Source organism: Borostomias antarcticus (assembly GCF_949987555.1).
Source record: "Borostomias antarcticus genome assembly, chromosome: 2".
Taxonomy (NCBI): domain Eukaryota; kingdom Metazoa; phylum Chordata; class Actinopteri; order Stomiiformes; family Stomiidae; genus Borostomias; species Borostomias antarcticus.
Window position 1 is genome coordinate 2,756,850 of NC_140235.1, and position 19,034 is coordinate 2,775,883.

Genomic DNA, 19,034 nt, shown 5'->3' on the forward strand with positions numbered 1-19,034 from the left:
GTCACTGTTTTCAGATGTTAAAAATGTAGTCTGAGGTGTTGCAGTGTAGTCATGTACTCACGTCTCTCGCTCTCTCTCTCTCCTCTCTCACTCGTTTGCTCTCTGGTGTAGTTCTGGAAGCTTCTATCATCCCTCTGGGTGTTCCTCGTCAGAAAAACATAATGCTCTTTACACTAAATATACATACTGTTATGACATTCTAAATGAATGGTACTGTCAAACTAAATTTCTATGTATGAATAAAAGTTCTTGAGAAGATGATTTGTGACTTGAGTTTAGTTCTTTAAACAATGGAGCAGATCATGTCGCCTACTGTGCTGTTGCTTTGTTTCTCATCTTTGAGCGCACCACAATGTCAATTGTTTTGACATTGTGGTGACAGCAGACCGATTGAGAAATTATGACTCGTGATATCTGGTCCCTACACCCCCCAGTACTGCCCGTGCAGCAGTGAAAAGTGTTGAACCGATTGCCACATTGGCCAGATGTACAAATGTGAAAATGAATTCATGTCACTCTTGTTTAGAGAAGTGTTCTTTACAAGTTCATTTTTTAATCTTGCCCTGGATACATAGCAAAGGAATATAAAACCATCACTACAAAATCTATACATTTAATGTCAATACATTAAAGCTGATAAACATTAAGGCAACATTATTTAAAACATACATTTAAAAACATGCACAGACCTCTACCTCAATTTAATTCATCATACTGTATTTTAAAACTGCCCCAAGACACTAAGACAGACAATTTGATGGTAAAACTAATCCCAAGGACCACAGTAACTACAAGCAGGTTTCCCCAGCTCCATTCTGCCTTGAGGGATCTCAAGAACGAACCAGTCCTGAGATCTTGTTTGGTGATGACTAGAACGCCATGTAATGAGGGGTGTTGGGTAATTAGGTAGCTTTTATAAGATCGCTTTCTAAACATACAGGAGCAAATGGGTTGGCCTACCCGCTGGCAGATAGACTGAAGATTACAACGATCCGTCTGAAATGATCACTCGTAATAAAACAGCGCTGAGTGATAAACCGCCTACAGCTGTTTCAAGGTGGGAGAGGCAGCATTCTTATAAATGATGTCACCATAGTCAATTACTGACAAGAGAGTAGAATTAAAAGTGAATGGTCAACTGGATCAAAGGCTTTCATTTTCAATGATCAGAGCAGCAAAGTGCTGTCCATTGTCAAAAGCACACAATATCATTGAAAACATGCAGCTGATACAGTACAGTGACCAGATCTAAAACCAGACTGAAAAGTATTTAAAATACAGTTTCTACTCAGGAGGAAATGAAGCTGACAGTTAACTAAAGATTCAAGGGTCTTGAACACAATTGCTTGGAGATTGGATGGTAACTACTCTGTATGATATCTGAATTTACAATGTACACATTGTGTACAAGGTACACAAAAGTAACTAATGTAAATGTACTTACTAAAGTAAGTAACTAATGGTCAAGTAATGATGAGGTTATGAAGGAGTACTTGGTAACTACTCTGGGTCATGCACCACTCTAGCAGACCCAAACTTGTTTACTTGTTACCTCATCATCACCTAATCATTAGTTAATCTTTTGTGTACCTAATTGTAAAGTCAGACATCATACAGAGTAGTTACCATGTAGTCCTTCACTACCTCATCAGCTATACAAATCAAGCTTTGATTGATTGATTGATTGATTGATCATTCCTTTTATCATTAGATAATCATTAGGATTCAGGATTAGTAACTGCTCATTAACTAATCCGTGGTTCCTCAGTAACTACTATGTTCTCTAGTAACCCATCATTAACTACTATATAGTCATGGGTTGATAGTTAATCAGTAACTACTCATTAACTAAGCACTGGTTCCTCAGTAGCTACTATAGTAGTCCCTAGTCTGTTCTCTAGTTCCTCACTAACTACTATAGTAGTCCCCAGTCTGTTCTCTGGTTCCTCACTAACTACTATAGTAGTCCTCTTCAGTAACTACTCATTAACTAATCAGAGTTAATCAGTAGCTACTCATTAACTAATCATTGGTTCCTCATTGGTTTCCTTATTGGAAAGTGTTACTGAAATAATAGTTAGGGCTACATTAAATCACTTAGACAAAATCAATGGATACAAAGGGACAGTTATTGAATAATTAAAGTTATGTTTTAGTTAAAGTTCCTGCATTCTGCATTGATAGAAATGCAATTTATTCACTTGATCCAACTCTGTGTGACACAAGGGGATGGCGCCATTCCCACTGCTAGAGCAAAAAAAAACCGACTTCACAGAGGATTGTGTAATCCCCTCTCTCTCTGACGTCTGAGCGCGGCAGGCCGAGTGTGATACTGGATAAATACCCTCACCCGTGTCCCCCCCCTGCCCCTCTGCGCCCTAATCTAGCCTCAGAACTGCTTCGTTTTAAGCAGCTCCCTCTCCCCCCGACGCGAGCCTGCACCCACACATCAGGTCTACCTGGTTTGGACCGGTTCTAGCCAGTCGGAGGGAAAATACTTTGCATGACTCTCCGGGGACGATTAACGCGCTGAACTTTTTTTTTATTGAGTGCAATAACCGTGTAGCGGGGTCAGGCGGGACCTTGGAGGCGGGGCCACAGGACTGGGCAGGAACCCGAGCCCACTGTACCTTAACAGTCTGTCTGAGGGGGGGGGGGGGGCTGGAGACGGGACCGGTTTGCACATTTGGCAGCGAACACTAAAAAAAATCCGTACCAAGGTGTCAGTCTATGGTCAGTCTCTGGTCATCTTCCCAGAAACTTTCTGTGCACCTGGTGAGAGGCTGCTGCTTCTTCTGCGTGCGTGCGTGCGTGCGTGCGTGCGCGCGTGTGTGTGTGTGTGTGTATGTGTCTGAGGGGGGGGCTGGAGACGGGACCGGTTTGCACATTTGGCAGCGAACGCAAAAAAAATTCCGTAGCATCAGGATCCTCGTGTAAAGTCTCTTGTGAGTTCTGATCTACGGTGTGACTGACATCTCCGGGCGTGTTATTGTTCCGTCACGTGGGGAGCAGCTACAGTGCTAATCAGCAACCTGAACTAATCCAAGCAAGAATCCAGGCTAAGGGACTGTGAGCAGCCCCGCCGGGCGGCTCGGCGACCTCCAACCCCACGCCCTCGGAGCCCGATGGCGGAGCCAAGACGGCTGTTTGTGCACCCTGCGGGACGCCCTCGCTGTGTTTGCGTGGAGCGACCCCCTCGGGACCCCCTCGCCTTCACGGGAGCAAGCGGCTTGTTGGTGCTCTGGAGGTCTCTGTGTTACTGGGGTGTGGACAGAGGGTGGGGGGGGGGGCGGAGGGGGGAGAGAAGGATGGGAGAGGAGGATGGGGGGGGGGATGGTGGGGGAGAGGAGGAGGGGGAGGAAGATGGGAGGGAGAGAGGAGGATGGGGGGAGAGAGGATGATGGGGGGGAGAGAGAGGAGGAGGGGAGAGAGGAGGATGGGGAGAGAGGATGGGGGGGAGAGAGAGGAGGAGGGGAGAGAGGAGGATGGGGAGAGAGGAGGATGGGGGGGAGAGAGGATGGGGGGGAGGAGGAGGGGAGAGAGGAGGATGGGGGGAGAGGGGAGGAGGGGAGAGAGGAGGATGGGGGGGAGAGAGGATGGGGGGGAGGAGGAGGGGAGAGAGGAGGATGGGGAGAGAGGATGGGGGGGAGAGAGAGGAGGAGGGGAGAGAGGAGGATGGGGAGAGAGGAGGATGGGGAGAGAGGGGAGGAGGGGAGAGAGGAGGATGGGGGGGGAGAGAGGATGGGGGGGAGGAGGAGGGGAGAGAGGAGGATGGGGGGAGAGGGGAGGAGGGGAGAGAGGAGGATGGGGGGGGAGAGAGGATGGGGGGGAGGAGGAGGGGAGAGAGGAGGATGGGGGGAGAGGGGAGGAGGGGAGAGAGGAGGATGGGGATAGAGGATGGGGAGAGAGGAGGATGGGGGGAGAGAGGAGGAGGGGAGAGAGGAGGATGGGGAGAGAGGAGGATGGGGGGAGAGGGGAGGAGGGGAGAGAGGAGGATGGGGGGGAGAGAGGAGGAGGGGAGAGAGGAGGATGGGGAGAGAGGAGGATGGGGGGAGAGGGGAGGAGGGGAGAGAGGAGGATGGGGGGAAAGGGGAGGAGGGGAGAGAGGAGGATGGGGGGGAGAGAGGAGGAGGGGAGAGAGGAGGATGGGGAGAGAGGAGGATGGCAGAGGGGAGGAGGGGAGAGAGGAGGATGGGAAAACACTGAGAACCCTGTACCAAGGTGTCAGTCTATGGTCAGTCTCTGGTCATCTTCCCAGAAACAGTTTCTGCGCGCACGTGTGTGTGTGTGTGTGTGTGTGTGTGTGTGTGTGTGTGTGCGTGCGTGTGTGTGTGTGTACAGTATGTCCTTCCAAAGAACAGACTATGGTTGTCTTGGAGGTATCGCTGACCACTTCACCTTTGACCTTAAGAGGGTCGTCCAGGGCGTGCTTTCTGTTCTCTGTTAGAACAGGCGATATTGTTTTATTGGAGCCCCAGACGAACATAGTGTTCCGCATTACTGTCATAACCAGCTGATAAACACTGATACATCTCCAGATCACTCAAGTAAGATGCTCTCACATTACCTGAGACGTTCTTTAACTAGCATCCGCTTCTATACACGAATAGAATAGAATAGAATAGAATAGAATAGAATAGAATAGAATAAAATAAAATAGAATAGAACAGAACAGAATAGAAAATAAAATAAAATAGAATAGAAGAGAAGAGAAGAGAAGAGAAGAATAGAATAGAATAGAATAAAATAGAAGAGAAGAGAAGAGAAGAGAAGAGAAGAGAAGAGAAGAGAAGAGAAGAGAAGAGAAGAGAAGAGAAGAGAATAAAATAGAATAGAATAGAATAGAATAGAATAGAATAGAATAAAATAAAATAAAATAAAATAAAATAAAATAAAATAAAATAAAATAAAATAAAATAGAATAGAATAGAATAGAATAGAACAGAACAGAACAGAACAAAATAGAAGAGAAGAGAAGAGAAGAGAAGAGAAGAGAAGAGAAGAGAAGAAAATAGAATAGAATAGAATAGAATAGAATAGAATAGAATAGAATAGAATAGAATAGAATAGAATAGAAGAATATAATGTTTATCAGCCCTGTGTAACAAGTACGGGTGCAGATGCATTGGAATTTTTGGGGTCGCTTGTCCTTACAGTATCTTATCAATGCTAGATCAGTTCCTCATTCCAGTCCTAGGTATGCAGCGAGACATTTAAAGCTTCCCAAACTGGCAATTTACCATCTGTCGTCTAGCAGTCTTATCAGTATCATCCTCATCTACTCATCCGATCATGGATGACAGTTTTGGTGTCTTTGATGTCGGAAGTGCAATTAAATAACGTTCAAGTATACAGTTGTGCATAGTGGCATGTGCCCTGTGTGTGTCCATGCGTAGCATGTGATTTAGACCAATCAGGAGTCGCCAATACCGATGCACACCAGCACTAGAGGGAGGACAGTAGAGATCGCTCATAAACCCGCACTGCTTACTTCACCACCTGGGTGTGATTTTCTCTGATGCATATGGCCAGTTTGTTCTACAGTACTGTATTCCTTCTTCTGTTTAATATTTATGTTTTTAGTGCCAACTTCCTGTTTTCATGGCTCAGAGATACATTGGCTTCTTATCATAATGATCATAATGTACTACTCTATGTTGCCGTACGTTGCTTGATCTCAATATTGGTTTCCACTGCTCTCGGAGTGATTGATTAAAACTGATGTGGGTCACTGCTTTCAATAAGGCCTATGGGGTTCTGGGTTGGGTTCAATCGGTACTGTAATCCCTCAGAGATTGTATGGACAGCTGGTCAGAAATAACATATCATTGCAGTACCAGGGGAGGATGCAATTAGCTGTACTCCATCTTTTTTCCTTCTCTTTTCAGGGAGAAAGGGATTACACATTTTAATTCTTCCCGTAAGACCCCCATGCTTGGACTGTGGGAAACGGCATCAAAGTTCCTTGGGAACATGAAGTGCTACAGAGCGAGCATGAAAAGCACGGTCTGTCCTCTCTCTCTCCGCGGTCCTGGAGTCCGAACTCAAATCCCTTCTGTGGTAATGCAGAACAGACAGGCGTGATCGGGCAGAGATGAAAGGCACAAGGCTCCAGTTCTCCTGTCTTACCCTAAAGCCACAGTCAGCAAGACGCATGCCTTCAAAGAGAGGGCCCCTTTTGAACAGGATTTGAAACAATGAAAAATGAGAAAATGATTAAACGTGGCTGTTTCCGTCATATCAGGAGTGTTTTCATCTAATCAGCTGTAAATTAAGCAAAGCACTTGATAATGTATCACTCTATTCAATTATTATATCCCTCTATTTTTCAATTCACATGCATTTTCATCACCTTCATTTTTACCTCCACCCCGGCGACAGCGCAGGGAGAGAGGTAATGTTTTCGTTGGCGTGTATTCGCCCATCAATCCGTATGTATGTACGTGCGTCTGTCAGCAGGATTACGCAGAAACTACTGGACCGATTTTCATGAAACCTGGTGGAGGGGTGTAGCATGGGCCAACTTAGAACCCATTAAATTTTGAAGTGTATCTGAATCACAGGGTGGGTCCACGAGCTGTTTCTTGGTTTGTTTGTTGGTTAGCAGGATTACGCAAAAATTACCTGACCGCTTGTCTTTTATTATTGTCCTTATTAAGCTCTGCGTTGTGTTTTGATTTCAATAAAAGACGGCCCCCAATCTCACAAAATACCACACAGTCCAGTGTTTCCTTGTTCTGATGTATCCCAAATAAATCTCTCCAACACGGGATTTGAGCGACATTGCAAAAGCGGTTTATTCCAGAAGGTTTAACATACAAAAGACGATGGCATATAGTCTAAAGCACAGATGACCTGTCTGTATGCTGTCTGGACTCAAATAAAAGCATTGGTCTCGTTGCAACATTCTTATGTGGTTTGAGTGTCCCCCCCCTCGTCTCTTCTCCGATAAGACTGTCTTTCTGGTCTCTTCTGTGGCCTTGTTTTGTCAAGTTAGCGCCTTGGCGCTAACCACAACAATTGCAGTTTGGCACAGAGTGTACCAGCCATGGAATGTCATCTTTATCTCATAAGTCTTTTCTTACAGAAAGCTACAGCTACAGCCATACTCAGAGGTCAATCATTATAATTAGGAACAGCTAACAGGATCAGATTAAACCAACATTTCTCTGAAAATCAACCAAATTCATCAATATTCATCACTAGTATACCGGGGTATAGCCCCAAATAGTATACCCACCTGGACCAGGGCTACATCCAGGGTAGAAGGGAGGCAAAGGCTAGTTCCCATAAACGCAGAGGCCATTTAGGGTTAAAGACGCAATGAAATCAAAAATCTACTTTTTTCAATTTTGGATCACATCCTTGGTCATAGTGTGCCTATTTAACAGTATATGCCAAATATTTTTCAAAATTTCCGTTTCATTGTAGTCAAATCCTATCATTTTTTTCTTCCTCTAAAACAAAATTACCCCCCTTACGTGGGGAGGTCAGCCAACAATCTAACGACATCCACCCGTCAATCAACGCTATCTGTCTATCGAATCTGTCTAAAGTTGTTATAACCTGCCAAATTGTCAACAATCCAGTCAAATTCCTCTAAATGTTATTTCCCGCCCCAATAGCATGTTTGAGTCAGAAATACGTAAAACTACAGAAGTTAGATGATCTCAAATGTCCATTTCAGCTGGACAAATACGGGGTCTTTAGCCTCTGTAATATGATCTTTACACGCCTTTCCCCACTTGCTCCAGCACGCATGCGCACAGGCCAGCGCGCAGACTGGCTATTCTCCGGCTCACATTCTCTGCGCTACGATCGTTGTTGGTGCCAAGAATATTGTCGTCGTCATTCATCAGCAACAATCCGATCGTAGCGCAGAGAGAAGAATAGCCAGTCTGCGCACTGGCCTGTGCGCATGCGTGCTGGAGCAAGTGGGGAAAGGCGTGTAAAGATCATATTACAGAGGCTAAAGACCCCGTATTTGAAAACCACAACAATGCCTCGCGTTGAGGAATCTCAACTGTCGATTCATCCAATCTGATTGATGAAAACAACCGTTTAACGGCCGAAAATAGATTTTGAGAAACTGCATTCTCGGTGCCCCGATCACCGTCATTACATGGATATACTGGCTCGCGCTGGATTTTAAATTTCTTCTACAGGCCTCCGAACTACACAAAAGTGATCTCGGTGAGTCAAACTTCTTATAATATGTCGTAAATAAGGTCTAGGTTGTCAAAAACGAGCATTGCCCTTTAAGTTTAGGGTTAAGGTGTAAGTTAATTCAGGGTTAGATTTAGGGTTAAGGTTAAGGTTAGGCTTAGGTATAGGGTTGGGGTTAGGGCTTGATCGGTGTCTGCATTTATGGGAACTAGCCTTCTACACAGGCCATAGCTGTATCCCATCTAGCCACAACCCAGTTTCACGTGTTGCTTCCTGTCAGACAGGAAGTCCAGTTGATCCACCTGCAGATAGAGTCAGGCACACACAGCTGGGAGAGCTCGCCCTCCAGAGTGAGCGGGAGGATGGTGTTGAAAGCAGAGCTGAAGTCCACAATCAGGATCCTGGCGTAGGTGCCTGCTGGAGAATGAAGGTCAAGGGGAGGCCCATTACCCTTCTCCTTCCATGTTCTGTGTGCATCTCAAGTATGTACAATCATGTATACATATCTGCAAGCAGCAGTACCAGGGGCCAAGTGCAATGAGCTCATCAAAGGCAGCAAGCGAAACATGCCATAGCTATGTGGTCATTGGAAATGTAAATCAAATTACAAGGAAAGTGCGATGGGGGTGGATTTGCACAGAAATTCTTAGATCAACATCAAAACTGAATCTGGCAATTTCATGTCCAGTTATTAAGTTGTAGGGCATTCCATGACCTGCTCATACAAGAAATATGAACCCCATTTTGCCCCTGGGGGCACCACAACAACTGATTGCGTTTTAGCCACTTTTAAGCATTTTAGCTTATTATAGCGCCACCCTGCTGCCAATCTGCTTCATATTTCTCCGGTGACCATTAGGCATACCCTTGTAACACTGTACCAAGTTTTGGAAAAATTGGCATGGCGTTTCGGCCTAAACCGGAAATGAGCTTTATAGCGCCCCCATTTTTGTTTGATCGGGCCAGTAATGGAGAGTTAGCCTCCATTTATGTGTGGTGATATGCCTACAAAGTTTTGTAGTGTTCCATCCAACGATTCAGAACGTATACACCTTCATGTGAAAAGTCACACCCTCCACAATCTTCATTGGCTCATAGTGGCTCTTTTTTTAACTTTTCAAACTTTTGCTGAAATGGAACTTAAGATGTTGGTCCCTAGATTGTGTATACAGAGTTTCATGCGGATTGATCAATAATAATTTTTGATTTTATAAATAATAATAATAATAATAACACAATAACAAAAATATTGATAACAACAACAATAATAATACAATAATAATAATAATAATAATAATCAGTCATCATCATCATGATCATAATCATAATAATAGGGAAACTACCAATAACAATAGTGATCGCACTTTCGTGCACTTATGCTCAGGTGTGAGAACGGGCTGATTCTATTCCAAACCCAACTCGTGACCTGTATTCCTGCAGCTGTCTTTACTGCAGAACCCTGACCGGGACACACCGGTATTCCTGAAGCTCTCTTACTGCAGAACCCTGACCGGGACACACCGCTACTGTAAAAACCTTTACTGCAGAACCCTGACCGGGACACACCGAGCTACTGTAAGAACCCAATGAACGCGCGGAACCCGTCCTCGCCGCCAGCGCGCAGCAGAAACACGCGCTCTGTGCACGGTGCTATTCTCATTGCCCTATCCAACAACCGGTTCAGACTGGTCCCGTCCTAATATGAACAATGTGTTACTCATCTTCACACTCACACGCCAGCCCATCACCACCAAATACACTTCATTTTCAGACATCAGCACTTTTTCATTGAGTATTATGCCTAGATTAAAGCACTGAAGTTTTTTCAGTGGAAATAAGCAAATAGTTGTAATTCAATTATTCTAATATCATAAAAGTTATTTAATTTGATTAAACCATTCAAAGAAAGAGCTCTATTTGAAACGAATAGTCTACCTGATTAGACTTGAACGACTCAACTACACTCTTATCAGGTAGGCTAATTACAATCACGTAGGCTAGGCTACTTGATGATCTTATTCATAGCCTACATGCAGTAAATTAATACCAAAAGTTGTTATTATAACCTCTTTTATAGCCAACTGTCCCATTTCCACAAATGGGATAAGCTACATAAAACGTTTTAGGGGGCAATTATATAGCGCTCCTGGGTAGTTTCTAACCAAGGAGACTGCTTATAGTGAGAACACACAGTGCGCTCCAGGCCAACCGCACATGAGTTTCCTCAACGTATGGTAGGTAGCCCATTGCATTAGTCTGACCAGCAAGAACAGCTTTGAACCGGTTTGTTCTCCGGCAACAAAGCGGTATAAAATGGACAGGCTACTGTGCCGCGCAGCTGATGCTGGTGTCTGCACACGGACGGCTGGCTGTGACCATCGATTATGATGCTGTTTTTGTTTGGTTTTGTTTCATTTTGATACTGTATACATAGGGGTTATTAGGGAAACCATCCTCCATGGCAACTCCCTATAGACAAACGCGCACTTATTCTGCAGGTGCTGTTTGTTGATGTTGTTGAGGTAAGACGCATGCCACGCATTTCCTTATCTCTCAATATGAGGAGATAAAAAATACATAAGCCTACGTTATCACCACTTGGTAGGACTATTACACTGTAGCCCTAATTGCATGTCTCTAAAACATAGCTTATGGATCTTATTGATTGAAGCGTGATAAAGTGTCTTGAGCCTAATTTGTAGATGTAATCAACGCTCATGTATATGTACGAGGCATGATGTAAATATTTCGAAATATATTGTTTAACAAGCAAAAAAAAAAAATCAAGTTATTACAACTTCAGCGATTTGACTCTGTGGTAGTGAACATCATCGCAGTGGACGGAGGCGCGCAACTTTTGCGCGCTGATAGGCAGCGCTCCCAGCCTCTGGGACTGGGGACATCAAATCAGCCTCTGGGACGGGGGACATCAAATCAGCCTCTGGGACTGGGGACATCAAATCAGCCTCTGGGACTGGGGACATCAAATCAGCCTCTGGGACTGGGGACATCAAATCAGCCTCTGGGACTGGGGACATCAGCCTCTGGGACTGGGGACATCAAATCAGCCTCTGGGACGGGGGACATCAAATCAGCCTCTGGGACTGGGGACATCAAATCAGCCTCTGGGACTGGGGACATCAAATCAGCCTCTGGGACTGGGGACATCAGATCAGCCTCTGGGACTGGGGACATCAAATGCTGCAATAGAGCAAGCGCAGCAAAAAGTCGCTTCCAGACACAAATTATTAATGAACTGCCAAAAAAAAAAACATCTTCACTCAGCACAGGAAACAGGACGCCCCACTCTCTAAGTTCATGGTTTGTTGCCAGAATAGAGGGGAAATCCGATCCAAAGAAGGTTAAAGTACAGGAGAAGAAGGCAGTCCGGCCTCAGCTCTCTCCTCCTTCAAGGTGTGGTCAGACTGAGGAGACAAAAAGGGCTCGCGCGCCATGGGAAGTTGCAGTCAGCGTTTAAGACCTACGACAGGTGACCTGCCTGCCTGGTTCGACCAGGCAAGAACATCAGCCTTCTCTCCATCAAGGCTTATTGTAAGTCTGCATTAGAGCTGTTACAACCGTAGAAATAGGAAACTTAGGCAGTGGCGGTTCTAGCAAGTTCTACCTGGGCTGGCAAAAGGGTACCAGTGGTTCCAGTTGGGGGACAGAGGTTATCTCCCCCCCATAGACATTTGAACTTCAGAGACGTCAACTGAGGTGGGAAGACTTTCTCCACTCCCAGAGCCGGCAGTGCCTATAGCATCTTTATAGTTGTTTTTGATCATGTCTAAACGTGCTTGCGGTTTTGCGTGTGATGTCATCTGGTATGTGTGTGTGTTTCACCCTAGGAACCCTCCTGTGTGAAGCAGTAAGAGAAGACCAGGCAGCATGAGTCCTCAGAGCTCAGCGATAACGCTCGATGGAGGCTGGGGGTGGGCCATCGTGACGGCGTCCTTCATGGCCCAGTTCCTGGCCTACGGCTCGCCGCAGTCCGTGGGCGTCCTCTACCCCGAGTGGCTCCACGCCTTCCAGGAGAGCAAGGGCATGACGGCGTGGGTGGGCTCCCTGGTCTCGGGCGTGGGACTCATAGCCAGTGAGTAGAGAAGCTTTCTTTTCTCTTTTATTGGACTGTAGATAATGTGTACACTCCTGGTCAGGGTGCACTCTATAATGAAATAAGACACTCTCAAGAAAATTATACGATGGACTCGTTTTGAGAAAGAGTTCTTGAAAAGATGTTATTCTCGTCTTTTTAGTCATTGTCATTTCTATGAGGTTCAAATCTGTGGCCAATGGCTTGGCTGTAAATTGACCTATGGATTTTATTGGATTGATATTGCTTGATCAACAACGGCATCTTTGGTGAGAAATAGGTAATTGTATTGGTCCTTTTCTTCAAACTGGAATAATATTCATTGATTGAAATTCCTGGAGGTGCTGGGTTCACGACAGATTGTACGGTGCGTTACGTAACACTGTAACATTACATTGCAGCAGCGTTGATGTAATTACCAGCGTATTGTATGTCTGACACCTGTTGGTCTTGAGGTCACCGATCAGGGGATTTATGCAAGGTGCTAAGGTCTGCACATACATAACACATTCAGCAGGGCTATACTGTATGTAGAGACACAAACACACACACACACACCTGTGCACAGTCACCCACACACACACACACACACACACACACACACACACACACACACACGCACAGGACCATAGGTTTATCTATCCTGGTAATCAAGTCTTAGGGACAGGGAGGCATCTGATAGGGAATTATGGGAGTCTGATACTGTAGTGATAAGTATCTGTCATGAGGTGGTGTGTATAGGCTGATGGAGTAAGCTGTGAAATATGAAGGCACTTTGTCCTCTTAACAATGAGTTGATGTCATCGATTTCATCTAACCATCTTCAAATCACTGAATTAGAATCTTAATTATGAGCTTTACTGTTCTGTCTGTTTGAATTGTTTTAGCGATTGCGCTGTGTCTCCATTCACATGTATGATTGGCCGGGATAAATCCTCCCTAAACCAGGGAGTGAAGAGTCATGACTCGACAGATCCAACCCCCCCTGGACTCAGTCCATGTGTCAGGCCTGTCAGCCCGCCCGCAGTGCGGCTGGTCATGGGCTTTCCCCGCTTCTGGGGCCGGGGGGAGGATGGGGGGAGGGGCCTCGCCGCTCTCTACACACACCCTCGGGATACGAGAGCTCCAAGATTTCAGTGTCTCATCGGCACGACGAGAGAGGCGTCACAACCCTCGATAAGGACAGACGCAACGCTCAGACACATGGGGCTTCTCCGCTCGCTCTGTATTTCCTATAGGTCAACGGAGTTTGACTTGATGGAAAGATCTAGTCAACATAGTTTGACTTGAGGGAAAGATCTAGTCAACGGAGTTTGACTTGATGGAAAGATCTAGTCAACGGAGTTTGACTTGATGGAAAGATCTAGTCAGGTCATTGTTAATCTGACGCAGGTAATTAAAAGCCCTGCTATCGTTGAGTGATTGAGGCATGACAGCTTATCGGATTGACTGGATTTGCCTTGGCAGGCACTCTTCAGACATAGCAGTGTGGGATGAGTTGGCACCAGGTAGCAGGACCGTAAAGATGATACGCCTTGAACTTGGAACTCGTCTCCTGGAGCTTCGCCCAAGTCCTTGACCAATGGCCAGTGAAGGGTCCAATCGGTCCTTACACAACACCTTTTTGTGGGTGTTTCCCTCGTTAGTACACGACCTGGCCTGTTTATCAGAGTCCCCGCCCACAAACGCGCCACCAATCAGAGAAGACCATCCCAATCGGCACTAAATAAACTTCCGTATGACGGCTTCAAAAGACGCATAAAATCGCGGGTCATGGATGTCCTTTCTCCTGACCCTTGACCCCTGCTCAGCTGTCCAATATCATAACCAGCGTCTCTTTTAGGGCTCTTGGGGCCTCGTTGTGGACATGTGAGGAGAATGAGAGGAGTCACAAACCACATAAAAGGAGCCTACAGTATAGCAGAGATCAAGGAACAAAGACACAGCACACTGTGTTTTGAATAGTGGGTGTTGTTGCCATCATAACTAAGGTATTAGGAGGAAGGAGTAACCTGTCTGTCACATGACCTGAATTGATGTTTATCAGGAGCTATACGGCACCTGGAATGGTATCAGATTCCCTCATGCAGTTGTTTGGGAAATCCATGTGTTTGTCATGCGGGGTAGATCCTGAATGCCTGATGAAGGGGGTAATTATATAGCGCTCCTGGGTAGAAGTTGCCTGATAAAGATTTTTTACAGCTCACTTATCTGGCCCCCGGGTGATTACTGTTTTTTTGCTTCCCTCTGGAATATGTAGAGAGTGGGTCGTATGCCCACCTCCCCTGTTCTCTGTAAAGCGCATTGTGTTGCCTCTGGGTATGAAATGCGCTATACAAATAAAGCTTTGATTGATTGATTGATTGATGAAGACCTAAGGGTCGAAACGTTGCGATATTTTCAATAAAGTGGACCGGGAGAAATCAGTGTGCGAATCTTTCCTCTCTTCTCACAGTTTCTGAATGCACCACATTCACTTAACTCAGTGGAGCTACTGTATTAAGTAATGCCTTTAATCTCTCTCTCTCTCTATCTCTCTCTCTTCCCCCTCTCCCTCCTCTGCCGTGCTTTCCCTCAGGTCCTGTCTGCAGCGCCTGCGTGGACAACTTTGGGGCGCGCCCCGTGACCATCTTCGCCAGCGTGATGGTGGCGGGGGGCCTGATGCTCAGCGCCTTCGCCCCCAACGTCCAGTTCCTCATCTTCTCTTACGGCATAGTTGTCGGTGAGTTACGGCGCTTCTGGTGGGTCATGTGACCCTACGCACACGCTAGTCAGGAGAGCAGCCCGTCTGAGAGCTCTTCAACGGCCGCTAAGAGTCTGTGTCTTTGATTCATCATAACATCAAAAACATTCCATAATAATCTATATATTTTCTATAGTATTACCTACAGATACAGTATCTACAGATAGGGAAGACTTCCTCACAGACCCCTAAGGATACATACTGTACATAGGGCCCAATAGACACCCACTGTCAACACGGCTTCTCACCATAGCCGTGAGGCAGGGCATGCATATTTGAAGTTATTTTTAGACAGGCCCTTAGAGAGGCTGCCTCATCGCACGTGAGGCTTAGTTTCCTCTGTCAGCCTCTTTCTATTTCACGGGTCATGCTTTTCCTAATCGTGTTGCCAGAGTATGAGGGGGATTTTTAAAAGGACATGATTTACTCGCTCAAGGAATATAAATTCTTGCAGTGGCTTCAATGTTGCAGCATATCAGATGTTAACTATATCAGATGTTAACTATATCAGATGTTAACCATATCAGATGTTAACCATGTCAGATGTTAACCATATCAGATGTTAACCATGTCAGATGTTAACCATATCAGATGTTAACTATATCAGATGTTAACTATATCAGATGTTAACCATGTCAGATGTTTAACTATATCAGATGTTAACCATATCAGATGTTAACTATATCAGATGTTAACCATGTCAGATGTTTAACTATATCAGATGTTAACCATGTCAGATGTTAACCATATCAGATGTTAACCATGTCAGATGTTAACCATATCAGATGTTAACCATGTTTAATTTATGCCATGAGATTTCCTGACGCCGCCACATTAAGGTTCACGACTTAATCGCTGTGACGTTTAAATGCAACGTTTGGATCGGAGGAAATATCCTCTCCGTCGCGTCCTCCCAGCTGTAGTAATGACGCCATCTTTGTTGTTGTCCCGCCCACAGGCCTTGGCTGCGGTCTTGTCTATGCTGCAACACTGACCATCACCTGTCAGTACTTTGACAAGAGACGCGGCCTCGCCCTTGGCATCATCACCACAGGTACTTCAGCCCTCCTCTGCGTTCTCTGGGCTCACACCACTTCTCCATGCTCACTTCTTTCATGTATGAGAAGCCAGAAGTCTTGGAGTTCCCAGGTAAACACATTAGCAGTAGCCAGCAGTGTGGCCTTGTAGTTAGGGACATGGACTCCATGACAACCAGAGGGTTTGCTGGGAAAATGAAACACTGTCTGGTTACGGCATTCTGTTTTCATCCCCATTGAGAATAACACATTCCCGTCTGAAACAACATGGCTTCAGTTAAAACGGCATTCCATCTCAACGTGGAACTTTGTCAGGCAATCTTAGGTTTTTGAACGGACTGCCTCTTAAATTTCACATTGTGTCACTATTGAATGAAAACAATGAAGGTAACTTTAGACAAAAGGTCAATATCTTTACCGGACGAGTCTTTATCTCCTAGAGAGGCCACAGTAAACCAACCCCCATCTTTTCTCCCACGCAGGAACCAGTCTAGGAGGGTTCGTCTACGCCAGCGCTCAGAATGAGCTGATCGTACTGTTCGGCCTGGATGGCTGCCTGCTCATCGTTGGGGCCCTGGCCCTCAACGTGATGGCCTGCGCCGGCTTCATGAGGCCCCTGAACATGCCCGGCTACTACCTCAAACAGAAGGCCGCTCTGGAGCGAAACACGGAGGAGCAGCTCTTCGAGAAACCGCCCGCGGAGGAGCTGAAGATCGCCCCGGGTTACACAGAGAAGCCCCTGACCATCAAGGAGCTCCTCATCACCATTGACGCCAAAGACCTCGCCGTCGTCTCGTCGACGGAGAAGAAGGGCGGCTTCCTGTCCGGCTCCGCCATCGTGAAGGTCATCAAGAAGAAGCGCCTGGCGTACGGCAAGTACATGCACTCCACGGCCGAGCTCCTGCACGACCGGGTCTTCATGGCGCTCTGCGTGGCGCTCTTCCTCTTCAGCCTGGGCGCCTTCCCGCCCGTGCTCTTCATGGAGGACGTGGCGCAGACCGAGGGGCTCATCGACGAGGTCGCCGTCATCCCCCTGGTCTCCATCGTGGCCGTCACCACGGGCGCGGGCAAGCTGGTGCTGGGCATGCTGGCGGACATCCGGTGGATAAACAGCTTGTACCTGTACGCCTTCACCCTGCTGGGGAGCGGGACGGCGCTGCTACTCATCCCCGTGTGTAAGACCTACGTGGGCCTGCAGGTCCTGTCGGCCGTGGTGGGCTTCTTCTCCGGGAACTGGTCGCTCACCTCCTACATCACCACCAAGATCGTGGGGCTGGACAGGCTGACCCAAGCCCACGGGATCCTCATGTGCTTCGGGGGCTTCGGGATCCTGCTAGGGCCACCTGTTGTTGGTAAGGATCACCTACAGTCCTTTCGGTCACCATTGATTATTGTCATTGCGGGGAGTTTGGATGTCATTGTTGTTCGTTTCAAAGGTACACATACCGTATTTATGTTATAGCATCATTATTAGCAAACATGTTTTTTGAAAGATGTAGAAGGTGAAAGATGTAGAAGGTGAAAGCAGCTGGTTTTGTTAAAAGCACATATTTCGTAGATTCGTCCCCCACTTTTCCAACCAAACCTGATTTTAACATACAGTGATGTGGTGATGAATTATTGTTTTCAACTCCTCACGAAACTGAAAACTTTGCATGTTTTTTCTTTTTTTTTCCAGGGTGGTTCTTCGACTTCACACAGTCATATGACCTGGCGTTCTACATCAGCGGGTGCTGTGTGCTCCTGGGTGGGGTGATCCTCTTCCTGTGCTCGGCGCTGCCTTGCTGGGACAGGAAGAAGACAGACAACGACAGACCGGACATCCAGTACACCAGCAACTGTGACAAAGTTGCCTCGGTAGCCTGAACACTATCTTTCAGACCAACTTACTGTCCAGTGCTGCCAGCAAGCATGCTGATAAACTGAACCTCCCCCTCCAAGATCTTGTTTGCCAGCTTGATGTGGGGAATTTTCATTCTGGTGCAAGATTTCAATACTTTCATATTAGTATTGCTAAGAAGAGAAAGAGAGTAGGAGTTTTCTATCGATCTTGAATACCTTTTTAAGACTTTATACCACAGATTCTTCCAGATGCCTTCGTTAATGTTCTTGATTACAGCCTCATTTTACGAGGCCTGCTCAATAAAAAGGTTTGCTGCCAGATTAATACAATAGATTGTTTACTTACAGTAAATACTGTTTTCATATTTGTGGACCTTCACTTGGTTCGAATGGAAAAAGGCATTGTCATAGTGACCGTGTGGAGATACACAGGTTATTGGTTATTAAAGTAAAACAATCTGGAGGACTGTTCAGCCAATTTGAACCATATAACCATAAAAATTCCAATTCCAAAATATGCCCAGGTGCCTCCTGGGAAACAGTACAGGGATTGGACATGAGGGAATGCACTTTAATCTCCTCTGTAATTTTAGCCGCAGAAATTGTTTTTTCTTACTTGCTTTATATTTTTGGTATTTATTTTTGTTTCTTAATAACTCCCCCATGTATCTTACCAAAGCATCATTATGGTGGATGCCTGTCAACACGTTATGCCTGATGAGCGACACAAGCCTTGTTTCAGAGTAATAACCTTGTTGTAAATTCTTTGGCCTCGTACTGTATTTTACTTGTACTGTCTGAAATGGTATGCGTGAGTAAGGTTTGGGACGGCTTCCTCTCTTAGAACAGACGTGGAACCTATGAAATGACTATACTGTCTCGATCCCAGAGCAGACATTGTGGATGAGAGGTTGTTGGTTCTAAAGCATGCTGGTTCTCTCTGTGTCATGATGACCCGTTTGCTGCATTTCACCACCAGGCTGGTCCTATTGATTACGTTTTAATTTTGTTTTTGGTGTGTGCGTGTTGGTGTGTGTGTGTGTGTGTGTGTGTGTGTGTGCATGTCCTTGTGTGTATCATTGTTATTATTATTATTATTATTATTATTATTATTATTATGAAATAGCACTATTTTGTAGTCATTGAGTATCCT

At 45.8% G+C, this 19,034-nt stretch overlaps 1 protein-coding gene across 1 annotated transcript; it reads left to right on the top strand.

Moving 5' to 3' along the window:
- Positions 1 to 12,054: 12,054 nt before the first annotated feature.
- On the top strand, positions 12,055 to 17,905 carry slc16a9a (solute carrier family 16 member 9a; the record flags this gene model as incomplete). The annotated part of the gene is made up of 5 exons (XM_084461311.1): positions 12,055 to 12,259; positions 14,838 to 14,981; positions 15,961 to 16,056; positions 16,522 to 17,391; positions 17,718 to 17,905. The coding sequence occupies 5 exons, from the start codon at positions 12,055 to 12,057 to the stop codon at positions 17,903 to 17,905; spliced, it is 1,503 nt and encodes a 500-aa protein (XP_084317437.1).
- Positions 17,906 to 19,034: the final 1,129 nt, after the last annotated feature.